At 59.2% G+C, this 22,999-nt stretch overlaps 5 protein-coding genes across 13 annotated transcripts; 3 read left to right on the forward strand and 2 right to left on the reverse strand.

The window, feature by feature from the left end:
* The first annotated feature begins 5,484 nt into the window (after positions 1-5,484).
* On the forward strand, positions 5,485-11,502 carry BICDL2 (BICD family like cargo adaptor 2). The gene is made up of 9 exons (XM_060078914.1): positions 5,485-5,766; positions 8,249-8,464; positions 8,597-8,713; positions 8,811-8,957; positions 9,839-10,036; positions 10,153-10,302; positions 10,765-10,895; positions 11,146-11,266; positions 11,353-11,502. The coding sequence occupies exons 1-9, from the start codon at positions 5,485-5,487 to the stop codon at positions 11,500-11,502; spliced, it is 1,512 nt and encodes a 503-aa protein (XP_059934897.1).
* Positions 11,503-11,868: 366 nt separating this feature from the next.
* Positions 11,869-15,877, reverse strand: THOC6 (THO complex subunit 6). Of its 3 annotated transcripts, XM_060079507.1 has the most exons (13): positions 14,771-15,877; positions 13,837-13,952; positions 13,672-13,736; positions 13,478-13,581; positions 13,358-13,395; positions 13,226-13,274; positions 13,033-13,104; positions 12,840-12,942; positions 12,705-12,754; positions 12,553-12,615; positions 12,342-12,452; positions 12,122-12,256; positions 11,869-12,042 (listed from the first exon to the last, which is right to left on the reverse strand). In XM_060079507.1, the coding sequence occupies exons 1-13, from the start codon at positions 14,807-14,809 to the stop codon at positions 11,962-11,964; spliced, it is 1,026 nt and encodes a 341-aa protein (XP_059935490.1). In that variant the 5' UTR covers positions 14,810-15,877; the 3' UTR covers positions 11,869-11,961. The 3 variants fall into 3 exon arrangements, with proteins under 3 accessions (XP_059935490.1, XP_059935492.1, XP_059935491.1); XM_060079509.1 differs by lacking the exon at positions 13,837-13,952 and having other exon boundaries at positions 14,907-15,234; XM_060079508.1 differs by lacking the exon at positions 13,837-13,952 and having other exon boundaries at positions 14,771-15,232.
* Positions 14,887-16,547, forward strand: HCFC1R1 (host cell factor C1 regulator 1). Of its 5 annotated transcripts, none has more exons than XM_060079514.1 (4): positions 14,887-15,336; positions 15,647-15,703; positions 15,790-15,945; positions 16,189-16,547. In XM_060079514.1, the coding sequence occupies exons 1-4, from the start codon at positions 15,242-15,244 to the stop codon at positions 16,322-16,324; spliced, it is 444 nt and encodes a 147-aa protein (XP_059935497.1). In that variant the 5' UTR covers positions 14,887-15,241; the 3' UTR covers positions 16,325-16,547. The 5 variants fall into 5 exon arrangements, with proteins under 5 accessions (XP_059935497.1, XP_059935500.1, XP_059935498.1 ...); XM_060079517.1 differs by having other exon boundaries at positions 15,817-15,945; XM_060079515.1 differs by lacking the exon at positions 15,647-15,703 and having other exon boundaries at positions 15,754-15,945.
* Positions 16,548-16,798: 251 nt separating this feature from the next.
* TNFRSF12A (TNF receptor superfamily member 12A) lies at positions 16,799-18,852 on the reverse strand. Its single transcript, XM_060079520.1, has 4 exons — positions 18,711-18,852; positions 17,855-17,959; positions 17,498-17,632; positions 16,799-17,412 (listed from the first exon to the last, which is right to left on the reverse strand). Exons 1-4 carry the CDS (start codon positions 18,802-18,804, stop codon positions 17,357-17,359), a joined length of 390 nt encoding a protein of 129 aa, XP_059935503.1. The 5' UTR covers positions 18,805-18,852; the 3' UTR covers positions 16,799-17,356.
* Positions 18,853-18,951: 99 nt separating this feature from the next.
* CLDN6 (claudin 6) lies at positions 18,952-22,607 on the forward strand. 3 transcript variants are annotated; one of them, XM_060079511.1, is made up of 3 exons: positions 18,953-19,136; positions 19,243-19,561; positions 21,289-22,607. In XM_060079511.1, exon 3 carries the CDS (start codon positions 21,315-21,317, stop codon positions 21,978-21,980), a length of 666 nt encoding a protein of 221 aa, XP_059935494.1. In that variant the 5' UTR covers positions 18,953-19,136; positions 19,243-19,561; positions 21,289-21,314; the 3' UTR covers positions 21,981-22,607. The 3 variants fall into 3 exon arrangements, with proteins under 3 accessions (XP_059935495.1, XP_059935494.1, XP_059935493.1); XM_060079512.1 differs by lacking the exon at positions 19,243-19,561 and having other exon boundaries at positions 18,952-19,136; XM_060079510.1 differs by having other exon boundaries at positions 18,953-19,561.
* The last annotated feature ends 392 nt before the right edge of the window (positions 22,608-22,999 follow it).

The raw sequence follows: 22,999 nt of genomic DNA on the forward strand, positions 1-22,999 counted from the left end.
TTCTAGAATGATGACAGCATAAAATTTCCCTCCAAGTGTCCATGGAGATCTATGTACAAGGATGTGCATTAGAACATTGTTTATAATGTTGAAGAAGTGCCAGAAGACTAAGTGTTCATTGATAGGAGAGTGGAGAAATAAATCGGGGCATAAACATTGGATGAAATACCTTACAGCTGTTAAGAACAAACTAAATCTAAATACATTAGCCTGGATAAGTCTGAGAAACATTTTGGAAAACAGCTGCTTGTATTCTTCCCCCCAGAGTCAATATCCCGAAAGACACATAAGAAGGCAAGGGGAGTGGGACTTCCCTGGTGGTCCAGTGAGTAAGACTCCACGCTCCCAATGCAGGGGGCCCGGGCTCAATCCCTGGTCAGAGAACTAGATCCCGCATGCATGCAGCAACAGAAGATCCTGTGGGCCACAACTAAGACCCGGCACAGCCAAAATAAATAAATAAATATTAAAAAAAAAAAAAAAGAAGACAAGGGGAGTATTTCAGATGAAAGGTGTCTAAAGAGAAATGTTCAGCTGATCACATGTGATAATGGTACATGATTATGTAGGGGGATATCTGCATCCTCAGAGATGCAAGCTGAAGTAGCCAATGGTTTAGTAAAATGTGTGCGAGTGTGTGTAGTGTAAGAGAGCAGGGCTTCCCTGGTGGCGCAGTGGTTGAGAGTCCTCCTGCCGATGCAGGGGACATGGGTTCGTGCCCCGGTCCGGGAAGATCCCACATGCCATGGAGCAGCTAGGCCCGTGAGCCATGGCCGCTGAGACTGTGCGTCCGGAGCCTGTGCTCCACAACGAGAGAGGCCACAACAGTGAGAGGCCCGCGTATCACAAAAAAAAAAAAAAAAAAAAAAAAAAAGAGAGAGAGCAAGAAAACAAATGTGGCAAAATGTCCACCATTGGGAGCCTAAGTGGAGGGTATTCATTGTGTTATTTCAGCAACTTTCCTTTAGATTTGAAACTTCTCAACCCTATTGATTCCACTGATATGTATGACATGGATGAATCTCAGCAGCATTATGCTGGGTCAAAGTAGCCAGGAGCAGGGACTTCCCTAGCAGTCCAGTGGTTAGGACTTGGTGCTTTCACTGCCACGACTCCATTCAGAGAGCAATCTGGAAGAGGCAAAGTAAAGCAGATCAGTGGTTTCCAGGGGATAAGACCTGCGGAAGGAGCACAGGGAGCTCTGGGTGATGGACCATGGAGCTGGGAGAGCAGTGTGGGAGAGATGCCCGTCAGGGGCTCAAGGAGGAGCCAACCCTGCCCACACCTTGATTTCGGGCTTCTGGCCCCCAGAATTATGAAACAATACATTTCTGTTTTTTGAGCCATAATAAAACATTCTGTTTTTTTCTATATTTTGAGCCAAACAATATATTCTGTTTTTTGTTATGGCAGCCCTAGGAAATGAATACCTACCAATAAAGTCAATTTTTTTTAAGTTGGGAAAAGACTTGGAAATATCAGGCTAAATGAGAAAAAGCAAGTTACAGAACAATGTATTCAGTGCAAAACATTTTATAGGAAGGTTTTAAATGCCCCAAACAATACTACTGATTGTTCATAGACTTTGTATCTGTCGTAAAAGCCCAGAGGCGCCTTGGTCTGGAAGTGCGCCATTCCCTGGGTTGCCTCACTGGAGGGGGTGGGGCATTCTGCTGGCTTCTGCCACCCAGCAGAGGCTGCCCAAGTCCTTGTGAAGTCTGTGGAGGCTTCCCCAGGGAGGAGACACCAGGACTCAGAACACTAGGGGTCCACCAGGTGGTTAGGAAGGTGGGGGAGAGCATTCAGGGCTGAGCCAGAGCTTGGAGGCTCCAGGAAGCTGGCTTGCTTCGGGGGCGGCTGGAGACCAGAGGGCTGGGTTATTATCATCCCTGCTCTTATCTGGACATGTCCCAGCATCCCTAGGGCTTCTCTGGGGCCACTCTGTCACTTTTATCCATCTTCACCTGTGATCAGCAGGGAGGCTGGGAGAGGGGAGCTGGGGGACAGGGGAGGGGCTGGAGGCCAGGACTCAGGTCCAGCAGAGAGGCTGGAGGCCAGATTCAAATGTCCAAAGAATGACTGGGGCTGGGAGCCAGGCAAGATGGAATGAGAGGTCGGCCATGCAGCCACAGACAAATCACTTTGCCTCCCTGAGCTGGTAACCTGTCTGTGAATGGTAATGACTTAATAGAGTTGCTGTGAGGATGAAATACATTGTAATACATGTGGTGAGTCATTTCTTAGGGCCCTGCTGAGGATCAGGAGCACAGCCTAAGCACTGGTACTTCACCCTCATTGAAGTCTCAGAACTCCATAAGCTAGGAACTGTGATCGCCTCCATTTTACAGATGGGGAAACTGAGGGCTGCAGAGGCCAGTCAGCTGAATGACACAGGTACACACAAACTGGAATTTGGACTGAAGCCATGTGATGCCAGCACCCGAGAGCCAAGCTCTTTTGCTGTTTGTTTTATTGGTGCCTTTCTGGTTTATAGGTCTACACTTCCTCCAACCTCCTGGGTGGACTGTGAAACTCCTTTGGGAGTAGGGCCTTGAGTACTTCATCTCCAGGTGAGCCCACCCCCTGCCTGGCAGGAGGGGGGCTCAGGGAAGGCTTGCCGAGTGTGGGTGCATTATACCTGGGGCCCCGGGTGGTCCTGGTATTTGGAGGGAGTCAGGTGGCAGCAGCGAGGCAAGGCTGGGGTGTCTCCAGCCCTCTGAAGTCTGCCAGGCTGTCCCACAGGTGCTGTGGGAGAATGTAGTGGCCTTGCCAGGCAAGGCAGCCCACAGACCCCTTTGCAATGTAATTAGTACCCCTGCTCTATGCTGGCAGGAAACCTTGTCCCAGCCCTGGACACAGTAGTCCCAGCCCCTGAACCACCCCTCCAAGGAATCCTTGCATCCATTTCCCCACAAGTCAGGAGTCCCAGCTCCCATCTTCCTCCTGTTTTTCTAAAACTCAGCCAGATAGGACTCCAGTCCTCCAAGACTCAGAAGCCCTGACCGCCCCCAGCCAGAGGGGCAGGGCACCAAGCTGATACTGGCTGGCAAAAGCTGATTATGGACATTTCTGCCCATCTCCACATTCAAGGATGTCACATCAGTAGCTTGAAATCAGCTTTGGAGGGAGGACTTACAGCACAGAAATTGGCAAAAGCAACAAATCAGGGCATTCTTTTTCCCCAGAGAGTCTGTTGTTAAAGTGTTACCAGCATACCATTGCTCCCAGCCCTTCATCTGTCCCTACTCACCAGGCCAGGAACCCCTTTTACAGGGACCCAGGGAGCCCTGTAAGTCTGAGGAGACTCCTGACAAGCCACCAGGCCACGGCAGGGGCATCCCCTGCATGCCCAGGCTGCACTGGGCTGGACCCCAGAACCCAGGCCTGGATCCTCCCAGTCTCCATACCCAGACCTCTGCCTCTGACTCTGTGCAGCCTGGGAACTGAGAGCCTCAAGTTGGGAGGTGCACAGGCTAAGGTGTGGTTATGGGCAAGTCACTTTAGCTGTCACCTACAGCACGGGAATCAGCATAAGAGCACACACCCTGAAGTCACACTTGTGCTGCTCACATTCAAGTTCTGTCCATGTGACCCCAAGCAAGTTAGATTCTCCCTGGCCCTCAGTTTCCTCATCTGTAAAATGGGGATAATAGTAGTTCCTGCTTCATTAGGATGTCATGAAAGTAAAGAAGTTATCCCCATATAAGAGGATATTATTACTTAGCATATTACTTAGCATTAATACATGTTAGATTTGTTGTTATTGTTAATAATTTCCTATCCCACAAGGGCAGTTGTGAGGGGAGAGGAGCTTGACATATATGCTCAGGGGTCTGCACACAACAGGTGCTCAGTTAATGGGCCCTGTCGTTTTCCGATGGCAGCAAGATGGGTCACTGGCTCTGACCTGGGTGGAGGCGACTTTCTTTAGGCCCCACCTGGCCATTCCTGCCACCAGGGGGCGCCCCAGCCTTGCCCGTGGCACCGCCCCCTCACCTGTGCGGGCAGTTCACCTGGCGCCGCCTGCGGAAGAGGGGACCAGGGACCGCGGGTACCTCGGAGGGAGCCCGGCGTCGTCGGGTGAGAGCCTAAGGGGCGCCGAGGACAGGGGCCCTTCGAGCTTCGGGCGGACCGGGCCGGGGAGAGTGGGCGAGTGGGGGATGGGGCGGGGCAGGGGCGGCCGGGCCGGACTCCCGGGGACGGGAAACGGGGGACGCGGGCAGGAAGGAAGGCAGGAAAGCGGTGGCTGGGCTTCCGACGCCTAGGGTTGGGGGTCGAGGCGTTGGGGACCCTGACGCCTGGGTAGAGGTGCTAATAACTGGTAGCTCGGTGCCGGGAGGGGTGAGGAGGAGGGATACCCCTGAGTCCCAGAGCAGTGTTGGGCCTGCAGAGGTCACGTCAGGGAGACCCCCAGTCTGGCCAGGGGGCATTTGGGCTGGGACTGCCGCTGATGCCTGGGTCCTGAGAGTAGGCCTGCGGTCGGACACCTGGCGAGGAGAGGAGGGGAAGGGATAGATGTGTGTGCGCGCGTAGGGGGTGGGGGAACCTCAGGAGTGCTGGAGAAGGGTAATATGCCAGGAAATCCCCGTGTGTCCCCTCCCTCCTGAGCCCTGGAGCCCCTGAACTGCGGGCCCTGGCGGTCCTAGGGAAGTGCCACCAGGCTCCCATCCCCAAAGCCGGGCGGGAAGTAAACAGAAACCTGGAGTGGCCGGGCAGGCGGCAGTGCCGGCACAACCTGTTACCTCGCAGGCCCGCCCGCCCGCCCGCTCAGGGCCTGGAAACTGGGGGACTGGGGCCAGCAATCCAGAAGTGGTGGGCTGAGGGTCCAGGCACCTAAGTTCAGAAGGATGGGGACCTGAGAAAATAGGAAAACAAGGGCCAGGAGGGCTGGGGGGCTGGGAACTTGGGCCTGGGCTTCTGGAAGGGGAGGGTGCTGGATTTCTGGGGGCTAAGGGCTCAGGACACATAAGTTCCCCAGGCCCTGTATTCTTGGAAGAAGAGGCTGGACTCATCGCAGAGTCCTGAGTCCCAAGAACCTGGGTTCTGGGAAGAGTTTCCCAGCTGGTAAGAGGCTGGGAGCCAGAACAGCTGGGTCCTGGGAAGAGGGGGGTGGGGACTGTCGCTGGGGTGGTGTGTAGCCCTGGAGCACTGGGAGAAGGTTTCCTGGGAGCAGAAAACATCTGCCAGAGGCAGAAGGCTGGACAGCTCTTTTCCTGCTTCTCCCTGACTCAGTTTACCCTGGGGACATTAACGGAGCTGGACAGCCAAGACACAGATCATTAACCCTTTATGGCCCAGGGAGGCCCTGGCTGCAGAACCGAGAGGGCCAGTAGGCAGGTGAAGAACTGCAGGAGAGCCACGTCTTGGCCAGTGTGTGTGTGTGTGTGGGGGCGGGGCAGTGAACCCCTTTGGGCTGCGGTGTAGAGTGTCATGCAGCTACCTCTCCCCACAGACCTGCCTGTCCCCACAGACACTGCAAGCACCATGAGCTCCCCAGAAGGGCCCAGCTTCCCATCCGGGCTGCTCTCCGGGGGCACCTCCCCCAGCAGCAATGAGGGCTTCTTCCCCTTCGTGCTGGAGCGGCGGGACTCATTCCTGGGAGGGGGCCCAAGGCCTGAGGAGCCCGAGGACCTGGCCCTGCAGCTGCAGCAGAAGGAGAAAGACCTGTTGTTGGCCGCAGAGCTTGGCAAGATGCTTCTGGAGCGCAATGAGGAGCTGCAGCAGCGGCTGGAGATGCTGAGCGCCCAGCACTCTGAGCATGAGGAAGTGAGCTGACAGCGGAGGGCAGGGCTGGGGGGATGGAGGACAGGGGAGGAACCAGGCAGGGGAAAGCCAGGCAGCGGGATGCCTCCGGAACAGCAGTTCAGGTCTGGGACCAGCCTCCCTGGCAGTGTTGCCCAGTGGTTAAGAACATGGGCTCTGAGGGCAAGACAGGACCTGGGTTCAGATCCCTGCCTGGCTGTGTGACCTTGGGCAAGCTGCTGGACCTCTCTGAATCTTGGGTCTGTCTCCTCAGCAGTATTGCAGGATCCCAGCCAACAGATCCTGGGCTCTCTCCCTGCCTGGCTCTGGGCTAAGCACTTTCCATGCATCATCTCGGTTAGTTCTCACCCAGCTCTGGGAGATATGAACAGTTCCCTCTGCCCAGGCTGTGGTCAGCCACACTCTCACCCTGGGGGTCACATCTGGTCCCCTAAACACCCTGGACACCACTGACTCCTGTATCCATGTCGTCAGCCCCACACCCTCCCCACCTGGCCACCTAATGGGCATTTCAACATAAGTGGCACTAGATTCCATGACCCCATCCCCTGCTGTCCCCACCCCAGCTTCCCGCCATAGGACCAGAGCCTGCACATCTCTGTGACCTCTCCCTCCCACACTGGCAGGCCCTGTTGATTCTTCTTCGAAACTAATTGTGAATCTACCCACTTCTCATCGTCTCTCCAAGCTGGCCGCAGCCCCATCATCTGCCCCAGACACTGCAGCTGCCTCCTCACTAGTCCTCAGCTTCCACTCTTGCCCCCTCAGCCCCTTCTCCATGCGGAAGCCAGAAGGATCTTCAAAAATTGCAAATCAGGGCCTCCCTGGTGGCGCAGTGGTTGAGAGTCCGCCTGCCGATGCAGGGGACACGGGTTCGTGCCCCGATCCCGGAGGATCCCACATGCCGCGGAGCGGCTGGGCCCGCGAGCCATGGCCGCGGAGCCTGTGTGTCCGGAGCCTGTGCTCCGCAACGGGAGAGGCCACAGCAGTGAGAGGCCCGCGTACAGCAAAAAAAAAAAAAAAAAAAAAAAAAAAAATTGCAAATCAGATCATTTCAGTCCTTGCCCAGAATCTCTCAGTGGCTCCCCCTCACATTTAGAATGAAACCAAAACTCCTCCCCATGTGATCTCCTTGACGTCAGTCATCTCAGCCACGCAGTCCCTCCTCAGAGGGGGCCTTTTTTCAGTTCCCTGAGCAACACACGCTTATTGCCTCAGGGTCTTTGCACTTGCTGTCCCTTGCTGTAGCCTTCTTCCTTCTTGCCCTGCAGGAGTCAACAGACATCACTTCCTCCTGAAGGAGCCCCCACCCCACCCCACTCCTCTTCATCACTTCTCAGGGTTTCTTTAGAGCTCTTAATGTCCCCCCTCTGAAACTACCTGGTTCAAGCGTGTGTCCATTTGCCTCTGGACTCTAAGCTGCTTCAGGCACGGAACTTGGTGGTCTCACTTACTGCTGACAAAGACTCCAAAACGGGGTGAGCTCAGGAAATATTGGATGAATGGATGGGACTTGGAGATATTACAGAACTTGCCTTACCACAAAGCAGCAGCGGAGCAGGACAACGGCCAGGACAATCGGACCCCGAACCTGTGGGCTCCATCCTAGAGCTGTGTTGCCCCCACAGTATTTGGTTAAGGGCTTGGCTGCCTGGGTTAGAATCCCGGCTCCACTAACTCACTGTGTGTCCTTGGGCAAGGCTTTTAATCTCTCTGAGGCCCAGTTTCCTCATTTGTAAAATGAGGATGTTAAGGAGTCTAAGTCTCGTGGAGTAAATAAAATAATATAATATAGGTAAAGTGCTAGCACAGGCCCTGGCAGGAATGCCTGCTAATCATTGTAGCAGCTGTGGTTAGCTTCACCTTCCTGCGTGGAGAGTCTATGACGGGGAGGCGGGAGACGCTGGCCCCCTGACTTGCCTGCCTCCACAAGCTGGGCATCTGGGTGTGCCAGGAGCACCCCCCTGCTGGTTAGACAGGTTTGGGGGAGGGCAGGCAGAGGCCTGGGGCCAGGGTGTGGCTGACCAGGGATAATTAGAGGGAGCTGGCCAGGAGGAGCTGGGGGAGAGGGACCCAGCAGAGAGGCTGGGCAGAGGCCGAACCTCCAGAGCCCCTGGAAGGCAGGTGTGTGAGGCCATGGGACGAGGCTTCAATTCTGCCAGACTCAGGCGCCACAGAGGCGCCTATGCCCTCGGGTCCAGAAGCCCTGGTGGCAGCCAGAGGTGAGTGGGCATCAGGGAGCCCCGCCCAACTCTGGCCCAGGGTCAGCCCCTCCTGGAAGCTTCTCTCTATTGCTCCCTCTCCTCCTCTACTGTCTGAGGCTGTGTCTTGCCCTCTGCCCACTTCCTCCCCGGCTCTCTCATGTTTCTGGTTTTCAGGCCTGTCTCAGACCCTCCTTGGACTTTCTTTGGGTCTCTGTCTGTCTCCCTGCGTCCCCTCCAGTCTCACCTCTCCCTGTCTCTACCCTCTGTCTCGGCCCCCACAGCGGCTGCAGCAGGAGAACCATGAGCTCCGCCGAGGCCTGGCAGCCCGGGGAGCCGAGTGGGAGGCCAGGACTGTGGAGCTGGAGGGGGACGTGGAGGCCCTTCGGGCCCAGCTGGGGGAGCAGCGTTCTGAGCAGCAGGACAGCGGACGGGAGCGGGCACGCGCCCTCAGTGAACTCAGTGAACAGAACCTCCGGCTCAGCCAGCAGCTGGCCCAGGTGGGACGGCCCTGACCCCGGGTCCCTGGGCAAGGAGGGGCAGACACCTGGGTCCTGGTGGGAGTGGGTGCACTGGGCTTGGTGTTGCGGCTTGGGCCAGCTGAGGGCTCCACTGCCTCTCCCCACCCTCAGGCCTCCCAGACTGAGCAGGAGCTTCAGAGAGAATTGGATAGACTTCGGGGGCAGTGCCAGGCTCAAGCCTTGGCTGGGGCAGAGTTGAGGACACGGCTGGAGTGTCTGCAGGGGGAGGTGAGTGCCAGCTGGGTCTACTGAGCCTGGAAGGCTGGCTGGGGGCTGTCTGTGCCTGGCCTAGCCCTTCCACTCCAGCTCTGAGGCCTTTCCCCAGAATCAGATGCTCCAGAGTCGCCGACAGGACCTGGAGGCCCAGATTCGAGGTCTGTGTGAGGAGGTGGAGAAGGGCCAAGGCAGGCTACAGGCAACCCATGAGGAGCTGCTGCTGCTACGGCGGGAGAGGCAGGAGCACAGTCTGGAGGTGACTAGTAGGGTTGGGGTGGGCAGGTGCATCCAGCAGGGGCCTTGGCCACTGCCTCAGGGCTTCCTGGGAGAAGACACCAGACCTGGGTCACTGGGAGCCCTAACAGCTGGACCAGAAGAGCACAGGCATTAGCACAAGGGCAAGTGGGAGCCATAAGCTACTGAGCAGGGGCAGTACTCTTAGAATGCATCAGAGACTGGCATCTGGGAGGCCAGGGATGGGGCTGAGGCCAGAACTCAGGGCAAAGATGATAGGGGCCTGGACCAGGTCTGGGCTGTGAAAATGGAAGAAAGGAAACGAAAAGAGGCAGTATGGCTTGATGTTTGAGATCTCAGGAGTTTGCACTTTGTGGTCAAATTACCTGGGTTCTTATTTCAGTGTCCCTTCCTACTATTGTGGAACACCAGCCTCAGTTTCCCCATCTGTGAGATGGGATGGTAATGGTACATGGCTGTGGTAAGGGTGTGAGACACTCAGCACATTGCCCAGCTTAGAAGAAAGGATCAGTCAATGCTGGATGACAGCATTAGTGAGAGTTAGAAGGTAGACCGGTATGGTCGGGGGAGGGGGTGGGGCTTTTCGAGGTGACCTGGTGGGGTGAGACTGGAGGGAGGGTGATGGGAAACTTTGAAGCCGGGGCGCCTATCGGCGCCCTGCTTTATAGGGGAGGAAATCGGTGTCTGCCGAGGGAACTGCGCGGCCCAAGGCAGCCCAGCGATCCGGGAGTGAGAGCCAACTTCAGCGATGGGCTGCGCGGACGCGCGGGGCTGCCTGACTCTGCGGCGCGCCGGCGCCCCCTGTGGGCCGGCTGCGGGATGCCGGTGGCGGGAGCATCTGGCTGACCGCCCTTGTTTCGCTCTGTGGTGGGCTGGTCGCAGCTGGAACTCGCGCGCTCCGAGGCGGGGGAGGCACTGAGTGCGCTGCGGAGGCTGCAGCGGCGGGTCTCGGAGCTGGAGGAGGAGTCGCGCCTCCAGGACGCCAACATCTCAGGAGCCTCGCTGCAGTTAGAGCTTGCCCATAGCCTCGACAGCGACAAGGACCAAGACCAGAACGCGGACAGAGGCGGAGATGCTCTGGTGAGCTCTCGGCCCACCAGCCCCCACACGTACCATCCAGGAGGGCTGCAGACTCCGCCCCTCCTTTTTTCCCCACGAGGTTCGACACTGCACTGACCAGTTTCTTTGGTGAACAGGCCACTCTGTCCCCGGAGACCCAAGAGGCATCCAGCCACCAGCCTTCGCCCCAGGAGGAGAGGTTGGAGCCTCCCAGGAAGCGAGCATCCCTGAGCCCAGCGGAGATACTGGAAGAGAAGGCGGCGGAAGTGGTCCGGTTGCAGGATGAGGTGGGGGGAGCATAGTACTGAACGCAAAACCCCTCTCAATGTCAGTTTCTCTTTCCCATCTACATCTCCGAACCTTTGCCCACGAATTCCCCTTTACCTGGATAGCCCTTCATCCCAAAAAACTTGCAATCATGTTTGAAGAGCCAGCCTGTATGTCACCTCTTCCAGGAAGACTTCCTGGACTACACTGCCCCTTTGGTCCCACCTCCCAATGCTTCTCCATGCATCCTTCCTGCAGGCTTATACCACCCATCTAGCCCCGACCAACCCCACCCCTCTAGGCGCTCAGAAGATTCATCTCCAGCACAGGACCACAGCTGTCTGGGTTGTTTGTGGAGCAGGCGGGGATGGGGGTGGGGGAGGGGCGGGAGGGCGGCGAGCTGGAGTCCAGGCTGCCTGGAAGAGCAAGAGCTGGGACACTCAGGGGTCTACCTGCCTTTCTGCACCTTACCCTCTCCGCAGGTGGCGCTGCAGCGGGAAGAGCTACAGTCCCTGCGGGAGGAGCTGCAAAGGCAGAAGGAACTGCGGGCGCAGGAGGATCCCGAGGAGGTCTTAAGCGGCGCCCTCTCGGATCGGGACGAGGCCGTGAACAAGTGAGCATCTGCCACCATCCACCACCGCCCCGGGGGGGCTACAGGCCCCCAGGACACTCTGGCCTTTCTGGGTCTCGGATTCCCTCACGCGAGTGCTATAATTGTCCCCACTCTGATGCAAGGGCCCCCTAACCTCCCTGGTTTCGGTATTAGCGGCCTCACTCCCGCCTGGGTCCAGGAGCCCCCAACCACCACTGTTCGCTGAGGCCCCAGCGCCCTCGGAGCTGCTCTCTGCCCCTCTCTCTTGCAGGTCGCTGGAACTGGCCCTAGAGCTCGGCCGCGTTTCTCTGGAGCGCGACTCCCTCTCCCGGGAGCTGCTTCGCACCATACGCCAGAAGGTGGCGCTGACGCAAGAGCTGGAGGCCTGGCAGGTGAGGGGCGGGGCCGGCGGGGCGGGACCGGCGGGGGCGGGGCCGAACGTTGACCCAACCCGCCGGCCCGGCCGCCCTGCCCGCAGGACGACATGCAGGTGGTCATCGGACAGCAGCTGCGATCACAACGCCAGAAAGAGCTGAGTGCGGCTGGATCCGCCCCGAGCCGCGCCCAGCCACGCCTCGGCCCTGGGCCCGCCGGCGGCTTCTTCAGCAACCTCTTCCGAAGGACCTGAGCGCCTGGTGGAGGGGGCCACCTTTGCCCTCTTTGGCTCACTTTCCTCTTCTGGCCAACGGAGCGACGGGCCCCGACTGTCTGCCAAAGGTGGCTGGTGCCCTCTCCACCCCAAGGGGCTGGGCAAGGGCTCACCGGGAGCAGGGGCCAGCTATGGGGGCCAGGGACCCCAGGTGGGTGGCAGGGGCAGGTGTGGCAGAGCTGTTTTTCGAACCTATATAGGTCTATCTTTTCCAGGGACTAAGCCCCCTGGCCCCCGGCATGCTCCAGGACAGAGGTGAGGGTGGGTATTTATGTATCAAGCTCAGACAGAATAATATATAAATCATTGCACCGACTTGGCCTCCATTCTTGGGAAAAAAGCACATTAAAAAAAAGCCCAAAATTTTATTAGTATAATAAAAAGAAAAAAACAAACCACTCCAAACCCCTGAGATGGAGGTGCGGGTGTTGCTGGAGGTCAGAAGGACAGGGAGAAAGCTCGGTAGCCCAGATTGGTGAAGACATCCACCCTGCAGCTGTTGCCTGCGGCTGTCAGGACCTAGAGGCAAGAAGGGAGTGACTGACCTGCCCACACGCCCTGGCCTCCCAGGATCCCCACTGCCCCTTGCTGAACCCACCTTGCACTCAGGGGCTGCTGGTTGCTGGTTGAGGCTGAGGCTTAGCAGCCCTGGGGAGGAGCCAGGCACCTGGGCCTTGAGCTCCCCGCTCAGCTGCCACTGATTGACACAGCGACCCTGTCCAGCTGATAGAATCTGTGGAAGACAAGGAGGGGCCTCAGGGTTCAGGGCTGCAGGGGAAGCGGGGCAGGGCTATCAAAAGCAAGACAGAGGGCCTCACCAAGTCCTGGTAGAAGGTAACGTGCTTCTGTGGTGCCCGCATGGGGAAGACGGTGGTGGGTGTGGAGGATCGAAGGTGCCAGAGGGTTAGTGCTGGGCCACCTCCACAGACCTGGGCAGAAAGGTGGGGGTCCCCAGCCGCCGTGAACCACAGGCCCTCAGCTGGACAGGGCCCAGAGCTGCCACCCCATCCTGCACTCTGCCCAGCTCACCATCCAGTCGGAGTCAGTTGCCAAACATCCAATCCAGCGCCCATTGTGGGGCCTCGAGCACTCCTGGGAGGGAGGAGGAGAATAGAGGAGGAGGTGAAGACACAGGAGATGCCCAGAAAGGAAGAAGGACAGAGCATGGGGTGCGCCCTCACCTCATGCTTGTAGACCTCAATTGTCTGGACCTCCTTGGCCGTGCGGAGGTCTGTGGGGGAAGAACCATAAAAAGTACCCTCTTTGCCCCAACCTCCCTTACCACCATCTTTCCCTCCAATCAGACATTCCCTTACCCCAAAGCCGCACGGCCCCATCCTCGCCACCTGACAGCACCTCGGGGCTCCGCTCCCGCAGTGCCAGGCAGTGGATGTAGTCCGTGTGGCCCCAGAGGGCCCGCTGCAGGGAGAGGGGCAGTGTCAGGACAAGATGCTGCTGCCCTTGCTCCCCCACCCTGCCCCTGCCACTCCAGTTCCACAGCCCTCTCACTGTGAAGGTCCCCGTCTCAAGGTCCATCGTATGCAGCTGACAGTCTCCCCCCGCCAGGATGAGGGAATTCTCCTGCAGAAGAAGGCAGGATGGGGTCAGAAGAGAATGTCAAGTCAGAACAGGGAGAGGGGAAGGATTAAAATTTGGGCCCAAAACAGGGCAGGGCAGAGCCCCGATTAAAAAGGGCTCAAACCTTGGGGACGAGAAGCAAAGCATTGATCTCAGGTACTTCCAGACTGGTCCTGGGAGAGGGAAAGCAGAATCAGCTCTTGTGAGGCAGTACCTTCACCCCCACATGCCCTCTGCCCACACGGGCCTGGCTCACCTGTATGGGGGCTGACGACGCCACAGCTCCTTACAGCCCTTCATGGAGGAAAACAATGGGTGACCTCAAAGGCTCTCTTTGGGTCTGGGCACCTCACCCTTCCCCCAGCTCCACACTCACCTTCTTAAGGATCTCTGCCCAAAGCCAGGCCTTCACCTCCCCATCCCCAGCACTGAGCAGATGTCGATCAGTGGAGACCATGCTGTAGACGGGTCCATCGTGGGCTAAATGGAAGAACAGAACCCGAGTGACCCCGTCCTGCTCCTCTCGTCCACCCGGGGGTTCCCTAAGCTGGCCTCAATGCCTGCACCCACCTTGGAAGGTCACCATAGGCTTCTTACTTTCCTCTTTGGCCTCAGAGCTCAAAGCAGCAGACAAGCTGAAAGGAGAGGGGCCTGAGAGTCAGAAGCAGGGGGCATCAGCCCCAGGAGGACCAAGTGCCAGAGCTAATGGATGGTGGGGAGCAGGGGCAAGGGTACCTAAAGATGGCTATCTGCCCATAATTGTTGCCAGCTGCCAGGAACTTCCCACAGGGTGAGACATTCTGGGAAAAAATGATCATGTGCAGCCGCTGCAGGGCCTGAAATACTTCCATCTGTGGAGAGAGGCTGGATGAAGGCTGTCTGGGGCGTCTGGGACCCCTGATCCACACACTCCTTCCTGCTTCCCCTGCTGCAGTCCGGCCTCCCGCCACAGTCCGGCCTCCCACCGCACTGACTTCTCAGTTCTCCTTTGTATAGCCCACCAAGCAGGCACCTGTCCATATAGTCCCAGGGGTGGCTCGAAGAAGGAGGTGAGAAAGGGGAGAGTTGAGGCTTGATGCCTAGTGGAACTTTTGACCAAGGACTCAGCCTCTCCTCCAGGTTTCCTCAACTGTCAAAAGGAGCTCACGGGAGATTTTGTCACGACTGGATGAGCTACTGTATATAAAAAGCTTCGCACAGGACTGCCTCGGAGAAACCACTTAAAAAGTGGCTCTAGGGGCTTCCCTGGTGGCGCAGTGGTTGAGAGTCCGCCTGCCGATGCAGGGGACACAGGTTCGTGCCCCGGTCCGGGAAGATCCCACATGCCGCGGAGCGGCTGGGCCCGTGAGCCATGGCCGCTGAGCCTGCGCGTCCGGAGCCTGTGCTCCGCCACGGGAGAGGCCACAACGGTGAGAGGCCCGCGTACCGCAAAAAAAAAAAAAAAAGTGGCTCTATTACTCCAATACAGAAAAACGTACTGACTCCTAATCCGTATCCTGACTTTCCTGAGGTATTTCTGGGTTACTCTCCCTCCCTCGGGTCAGAATCCGAGTCCCACCAACAGCCCACGCAAAACAGGTCTTGAGGGCACGACTCCTTGCCGGCCCCTTCGGAGCCGGGCATGTGGACTACAAACCCCAGAAGGCACCGCACATTGCGCTCCCCTCACCTGACCCAGAGGCACCGCTTGCGGCATGGCTCGCTCCATATCGAGAAATAGAAGTCCCAGAGTGCTCCGCGCGCGACGAAGCCTCACGAGACCGGAAGTGCCGGCGAGCGCCTCCCTTTCGCGGCGCGTCACCTACCGAACACCGCTGGCGGGGCCGGCGTGAAGGCGGCCGCCGCGTAACCCGAGTCCCAGGAGCGAAGGTGACCGCCGAGAAGGTCCCAACACTAAGTGGCGCCCTCCTCAACGCCACTACGCCACTACCCCAGGTCCCCTCCTCTACCTCTCCTCCCCTCCCCTACCACGCTGAACCGACCCGCCTTCCAGTCGCGTGCCGTCCGTCTTCCGCGCCTGCGCGGAACCTGGCCCCGCGCGCGCGCCTAAAGCCACGCCCCACGCGTTGAGCCACGCCCTCGGAGGCTCCGCCTCTGTCGCCTGGATCCCACCCCTCCGCTCGCAAGACCCCGAACCCCAATGATCTTGCAGCAACCCCTGGAGCGACGCCCCCAGGGTCGGGCCCAGCGCGACCCGCGGGCCGACTCAGGGGCGTCCCGAGGCCTGGACGCGAGGTGTGTGTGGGGGCCCTGGGTGGGCCTGGCCCGGCGGCCCAGGAGCTTTGGCTGGGCCCTCAGGGCTGGTCTGCAGGATGATACGCGGTGGGGTTTATCGGCAGGGCTTGGGCATGAGCTAAGACAGGGTTGCAGACTCGGGACAGACTCCGAGGCAGGCTTCTGGATGGTCTGGGAGAGGGGGTGACTTAGGCGTCAGCTGAGACAGGGTTGGGCTGGGGGCTCCTGGCTGACGCTGCAGGCTTAGTTGGGCAGATCCTGGGGATGGGTCCAAGAGGGTGGAGTGCTCCTGGCTCTCTTTTCTTCCCAGCTCCCCTCTCCGAGGAGCTGTGCCCATGAGCACCAAGCGTCGCCTGGAGGAGGAGCAGTGAGTTTGGGGGCAGGGAGGGACTCCCAACAAGCCCTTTGTCACCTCAGGTCCCCATCAGACTACCTCTCTTCTGAATATCCCAGGCTGCCTGCCTCCCCGTCTCTCCCCAGGGAGCCCCTGCGCAAGCAGTTCCTGTCTGAGGAGAACATGGTCACCCACTTCTCTAGACTCAGCCTGCACAATGACCACCCTTACTGCAGCCCCCCCATGGCTTTCCCCCCAGCTCTGCCCCCACTCAGGTAGGCACGATCCACAATCCACTAGCTGGGCCTTCTGGAGGATCATACCCAACCCTCAGAGCCAGTCTCCAGGCTCTGCCTCATCTTGCTATTTTTAGCTTCTAGCCAACCTCTGTTGTTTCCCTACTTGGCTCCTTGGAAGGTGCCAGCAGTCCAGGAGCCCCTGGGGACCTGTACCAGGTGGGTTGTGGCTCTGCCAGTCCAGCCTCAGCCCTGTGCCGTGACTGTCATTTCCTCTTCCAGAAGCCCTTGCTCTGAGCTGCTTCTCTGGCGCTACCCTGGGAACCTGATCCCTGAGGCGCTCCGGTTGCTGAGGCTGGGGGACACCCCCACCCCCCACTATCCTGCAACCCCAGCTGGGGACATAATGGAGCTCTGAGTGTTGTGGGCAGTGCCCCTGCCCACCTTCCTTCTTCCCCACAACAGGGGAGCCCAGCACTCCCACGAAGGGGGCAGCTGCCCTGCTTTTCCTCCAGACCAGGCCTCTGGGCACCAGGACCTTCCCCCAGCAGAGGACACTGAGCCCCACGGAGCCCTGGGGTGGGAGGCGCAGGAGCATGGGAAGGGAGCCGTCCCCTCCCCAGAGAACTGAATAAAGATTGCTGAGCAAATGAAGGCTTCAGTGTGGAACCCAGGGCCTTTGGGAAGGGGAGGGAAGGGCAGGGGTGCTGGATGCTGGAGTTTCTCCTCAAGATCTTCCCTGGAAAACAGTCAGGGCACGGCCAGGTCCTGGCAGGCTGGGCTCAGGCATTGAGAATGTGTGAGTCAGAGCCTCACCCCCACCCCCGCGGCTGACTCACTCCTCCCTCCAGCTCTGGGAAGTCAGGCTGGGATCATGCCACTCTCCAAACCATTTAAAGTTAAAGATTCTTTTATTAATAAATTCTCTCCCCCTCCAAACTTTCTTCCCAAAATAAATATCTCCCCCCTTTTGGGGGTTGGAGGGGCAGTGTCTTAGGGCCAGCCCTGCTAGAGGGCCAGCCCCCTAGTGTTAGGAACAGGTCCCTAGCCCCCCAGGCTGAGACCCCGTGGTGGAATTTCAGTACATCTGAGTGGGTGGATCCTGATGTTGTGTCTGTCCCTCAGGTCAGCCTGGCCCCCAGGCCATAGTGGGGGTGAGGGGACCCTTGTGCAAATGCTGTGGTTCCTTAGTGTCAGCTGTCTGGCATGAGCCAGCCAGGGTCTCCTTTTCTATTCTGGAGCCAGAGTCAGGGCAGTCAGACACCTTGGAAGACCCTTCTGAAGCCTGGACCCAGGCCTCAGAGAGGTGATTCGCTGTCCCCCATCCCTCCACACCCCTGTGGTTGGAGCAGCCTGGCTCTGGCTGTGTCTGGGAGGCTGGGGCTGGCTCCAGAATAAATGAATGAATGATGAGTGGGCGCAGCCTCCTGCTGGCAGGGGGCGCTCACTGTCACTGGATCAGCGCCACGCCAGGGCAGCCCTCCCCACCGGTCTCCTCAATGGGGGCTGCAAGATAAGAAGAGGGGCATCAGGAGCGGGGGAGATGTTGAGGAATGATGGGGGGCCGTCGGGCGGGCGGGGACACACTTACTGGTAAACTTTTCTCTCCTGCGGCACCGTCTCCAGACCAGGAATCCGGAAAGCAGCCCCAGAACGAGGGCCAGGCTCAGGGCACCCCCCAGGATGGGCCACAGCAGCCTGAAGGAGGCTGGAGGGGCCGCAGCGCCTGGGTACGGGACTCCAAGTCAGACCTCGCCCCTCTAGGGACCAGCCCCGCCCCCTAGATCGGAGCCTTAAGCCTTTCTTCCACCGTGGTCCCTACCCCAGTCAGAGCCCCTTCCTCACTCCAGCCTCTCCCAATTAATTCCACAGATCTGCTCCCCTCTCCACCCAGCAACCTTCTCCCCCAGTCTGGGGTCCGCTCGCCTCTGGCCCCGCCCCCACTCACAGCCCAGGCAGAAGTCGCTGTGCGGTCGCGTGGGGCACGATGCGCAGTCCATGCACTTGTCTAGGTCCGCGCTCCAGGAGCTGCCGCGAGAGCAGGGGGTGGTGCCTGGGGAGGGGGCCGCGAGTCAGAGGCGGGGGGCGGGGGGCGGCTATTTTTGGGGCTGAGGTCAGGGTCGGCCGGCTCGAATAACGTGAGTCACCGGCGTCCTCCCTCCACATTCCTCACAGGTGACCGCACGGCCCGACCGGGACACGGCAGCGCGGGGGAGAGGGGGGCGTAGTGCGGGACGCTGGGGGGAGGGGGTCAGGTCCCCATAACAGCCCCCCCGCCGCCGCCGGCGGGTGACTCATTCCTGGGCACCGGGCCCGACCCCGGTCCCTCCCCCCGCATAGCTGGGCACTGAAGTCACCGGATGGAAGGGGGCACCCCACATGGTATGGGGGGCACAGACCTCCGTGCCTCTCAACAACCCCCCCAACTCTTCGGTCAAGGGGGGTGGGCAGACCCGGTATGATCAGGCTGGGGGCGTGCCACCTTACCGGACGGGACATCCCTCCCTCAAACTTTTCTTCTCTCTCCACTTCCGAGTCCAGACTCAGGACCGAAGCCTCCCCCGCCCCCCAAGTTGGACAGGCGGGAAACTGAGGCCCGGACTACGGATGAAGCTGGGAGCGAGATGGGACCTGTCCCGGCCAGGGAGCGCGGTGTCTGGAGACCACCTGACCCCGGATCCCCATGTCCGCCTAGTCCCCCCAGTTCTGCCCCCTCCTCTAGGCCCCCAGTGACGGCTCCCCGATCCCGGACCTGGGATTGCCCCGTCTCCCACGCCCTCCCGCCCAGCCCGGGCCGGGCATACCTGGCACTCGCTCCCCGGCCGCGGCGCGCAGCAGCGCCAGCCCGAGCCCCAGCACGAGGAGCCGCGGCAGCGGGCGTAGCGGGCCAGGAGACATGGTGCTCGTCGGGCGGCGACTGCAGTCTGCGCTGGCCGCCCGCGTACCGGGGCAGACAGCAGCGGCCCCGCCCCCGCCTTCCGGGGCGGATCCCTAGCCTCTGCCCGCCCCGCGATCCACCCCTAGACGCCGGGTCCCGCCCGGACCTCTAAGTTCAGTCATTCGCTCAACAAACGCCGTCTGGCCGCGGGAGCGGCCAGAAAGCCAAAGGGATGCAGATCTGGCCCTGCCTTCTTGGTGCGGAAGCCCAGGAGGTGCGTGTTGGGCGAGAGGGCGGATCTGACAACGAAACAACCCAGCACAGAGAAAGCTGTTTCTTAAGGGCCCCGAGGGTATGATAATAACAATACAACAAAAATAATAATACTGTGCCCTTTAATTTCTACCTTAGGACATAGTTACATAGTAAAATGTGGGCTTGTTGTGTCCATTTTTCAGAGTAAAGTGAGGCTCGGGAAGGTTAGGTGAGTTCCGGAGTCGAGCCCCAAGCTATGTTCGGCTCCATACCCTGCGCCTTGACCCACTGCTTGCCAGTTGATGCCCTGCACGCGGGCCAGATGGGGGAGCAGTGGCTCCAGGCTCGAGCGCCCCCCACTGACGAGGTTGGGATTCGCGCGTCCGCCGCGGTGTGGACTGGGGTCTCTGCCCCTCCCCTGGGCGGTGGTCCGGTGACGTCATTGCCTCTTTAAGACCCCCGCCTCCGCCCCAGTCCCAGCACTCCGCCTGCTACTCCGAATCTAGGTGGACTCCTTCGCAGGTGAGCCTGGGGGAAGTGTGCGTGTCGTGGGGGAGGGGGTAGGTGCCTCGAAGATAGGGGGGCAGGGGGAGTGGCGGAGTTGGGCTGGGGTGCGCGTGAAGAACATGAACTGATTGGGCGGCAGCCACCCAGGGCTAGGAGCCCCTGGGCGGGGGGCTGCACCAAAGCCCTAATGGGGTCCTTTGGCAGAAGGGTTAAACGCCCCTCCCCCCAGCCCGGGGACAAAGGCACCGAAACCCAGGCGCCCCTCCCCCACCTGCGCTTCCCTCTGGGGCGGGGCTCCCTTCCCCCTCACCTGCGGGAGCGGACCCTGCAGCTAGCGCCGCCATTAGAACCCTCCAGGGTGCGCGGCTTCCAGGCCGGGGGGCTGAGGACACCCTCCTTCGGGCCAGACTCAGAAGGGAAATGGGGATCAAGAACGGGAGGGGACGCCCTCGGATGAGCCGAGCCTGTAGTGCGTGGAGAGGGAAGGGGTCGAGAGCAGGGACACTCTTGTAAGGGAGAGGTGCCGGGTGCCTAGTTTGGTGTGGCCCCGGCCCTAACCCGGCCAGAGTCCTGGAGGGCTGACACTGGGTTTCGGATTAGCGCTGTAAGGCCCCCCGCGTCCTATCTCCCCCCAGGTCATGAGTTCGGCCCGGGTTATGGGCGGGTGCAAATGAGTGGAGTCTGCCCTCTGGCCACCCTGGTGGGACCGGCGCTAAGTTTAGGTCCGAGCCGTGCGCGGGAACTTTGGGCAGTGGAGAGCCACAACGGGACCCTGAACGGAAGGGATCCCCCGCGGCGACCTCCAACACGAAGTGGGATGTGAGGGGGCCAGGGCTGCCCCAGAGGAGATGTTTCACTGGACAGACCCCAAAGGTGGTAAATTCTTTTAGGGAAGTTGTGTCCTGAGAGGATGGCATTTGGGGCAAGAATACACAAAAAAATGTCACCAACCTTGGGGGTCTACTCTGTGGCCCCCTAGGGGAGGGCAGAAGGGCAGGAACCAGGGAGGCAGCCGGTGGCCTTGGGAAAGGAAGTGCTTTGGGGTGGGAGGGCTGTTTTTGTTTTTGTTTCCCTCCAACTCTCCTGCCCCATCCAGGGTCTGACTGGGTGGGATTGTTTGGGCCAGGCAGTGGCAGGCAAGGCCAGGGCTGACTGGCCACTATGTACACAAGATCTTAAGATCAAACTGGCAACTGCCTGTTTGGGGTACAGAACCAAGTTGGGGTGAAGGGTTTGGACATTTATGTTGGGTGCTGGGAGGAAACTTGGATCTCTATTCTTGGTGTTAAAACTAAGTTTTAAGCCTGAAACTCACGGCTACAGCAAACCTACCACCCATTAACCCTGTGGAAACCACCAAAAAACTGCATTCTATTGTTTCATCCCTTTTGCCCCTTTGTACACAAAGTAGCTGAAGCCATGGGCGAGCATGTGCATAGGCTTTATATTTCATTTGCACTCAAAACAACTAGGACTGGGTTGCTTACTTTTTCACTCTTATAAACCAGTGCCTGTCTGGGGAAAAAAAATACTAAAGCATTAAATGCTCATTTTGCCGATGAGAAAATGAGGCTCAGGGAGCATGCCTTGCCCGTGTTAAAGGACACGGTGTCCTGATTCCCAGGGTTCATACTCTTGGTGTCTTGTGTGGTGGCCATGGCATGTGGCACAGGGGTTAGCATTCATTGGGAACCAGGGGCTGGGCCAGCTGATCTTAATGTTACTCTGCTTCTGTCCCGCAGTGCAGCTCCTCAGCCTCAACCTTGCCATGGCCTCTGCTGGTCTGCAAATCCTGGGGATCATCCTGACACTGCTTGGCTGGGTGAATGCCCTGGTGTCCTGCGCCCTGCCCCTGTGGAAGGTGACCGCCTTCATCGGCAACAGCATTGTGGTGGCCCAGGTGGTGTGGGAGGGGCTGTGGATGTCCTGCGTGGTGCAGAGCACCGGCCAGATGCAGTGCAAGGTGTACGACTCGCTGCTGGCGCTGCCCCAGGACCTGCAGGCGGCCCGAGCCCTCTGTGTCATCACTCTCCTAGTGGTCCTGCTCGGCCTGCTGGTCTACCTCGCAGGGGCCAAGTGCACCACCTGTGTGGAGGACAAAGACTCCAAGGCCCGTCTGGTGCTCATCTCTGGGATCATCTTTGTCATCTCAGGAGTCCTGACCCTGATCCCCGTGTGCTGGACGGCCCACACCATCATCCAGGACTTCTACAACCCCCTGGTGGCCGAGGCCCAAAAGCGGGAGCTGGGAGCCTCCCTCTACCTGGGCTGGGCAGCTTCTGGCCTTTTGTTGCTGGGTGGGGGGCTACTGTGCTGCACCTGCCCCTCTGGGGGGTCCCGGGGCTCCAGCCATTATATGGCCCGATACTCGGCATCAGCCCCGCATACTGCCTCTCGGGGTCCCTCTGAGTACCCCACTAAGAATTACGTCTAATTCGGGAAGGGGAGTGGGGGCTCCCTTGAGAGTGGAGCCTAACCCTCTGAGCTGGAGCCATGGCAATGGTGATCCATGACAGCTTTGGTGTTGTTTTTGCTTTATATTGGCGGGGCGGGGGGGCGGCGGTGGTTAATCCATTTGATAACCCACCTGGGCTCTGCTACTGGCGTTCCTCACCTTTGGATGATGGAGCCAAAGAGGTGATGCTTCAGAGTTTCTGGATCTTTCTCAACCCTGGACACCCCGATCTTAGAGACCAACCTGGAGCTTTGGGCCCCATGTGAAGGGTGCTTGCTATCCAGGTGCTTTCATCCTGTCCCCGAGAGTTGCTGCTGCTGCTGGAGGTAGGGCCTCCCTAGGCCTGCAGAGACAAGCCTTCCCTTGCTGGTCAGGCCTCTGGAACCCCCAGGGGCTTTTGAGCCACATGTAGCCTCTAGAGGAGCAGGTGATAAGTTACCAAAGACCCACCCACCTCCAAGTCTTCTGACCTCTGGCTCCTCCATCCTGAGTCATGTCCCCCCTGTGCTGACCCCTGACCCTCCCATGCCCAGCCCCTGTGCACTTCTGCCATGTCCTGTCCACACTCACCAGTTTTTACTAAATAAAGCACGTTTTGTTTGGTTACTTGCCTTTGGTGTTGCTGGGGGTCTGCTGAGTGCCAGCCTGGCAGGAGGAGGTGGGCACAAGTCACCTCCTGTGTTGCCCCCGTGCCTTGCGTAGCCTGAGTGAGGTTACCCACTGGGCAGGACCTGGAGCAGGCCTTGGCCTGACAAACCCAGGAGAGGCCATCAGGTTTTCCCAGCCCAACCACAGATCAAAGGAGCCGGGTTACAAATGGTCTATTTATTCCCTACTCAAAAGGTGGGGGTGAGGGGGGGAGATGATGGGCAGGGCCTCTGGGCCTGGAGGAGTGGCTGCTCCCAGACGACCTGTCCTGGGCCTCTGGATGCTGGTAGTGGCCAGGTCAGAAGGGACCAACTCCAGGCCACGGAGGGCATAAGGAGCTACGCCCTTTG

The sequence above is a fragment of the Mesoplodon densirostris genome, chromosome 16 (assembly GCF_025265405.1).
Source record: "Mesoplodon densirostris isolate mMesDen1 chromosome 16, mMesDen1 primary haplotype, whole genome shotgun sequence".
Lineage (NCBI taxonomy): Eukaryota > Metazoa > Chordata > Mammalia > Artiodactyla > Ziphiidae > Mesoplodon > Mesoplodon densirostris.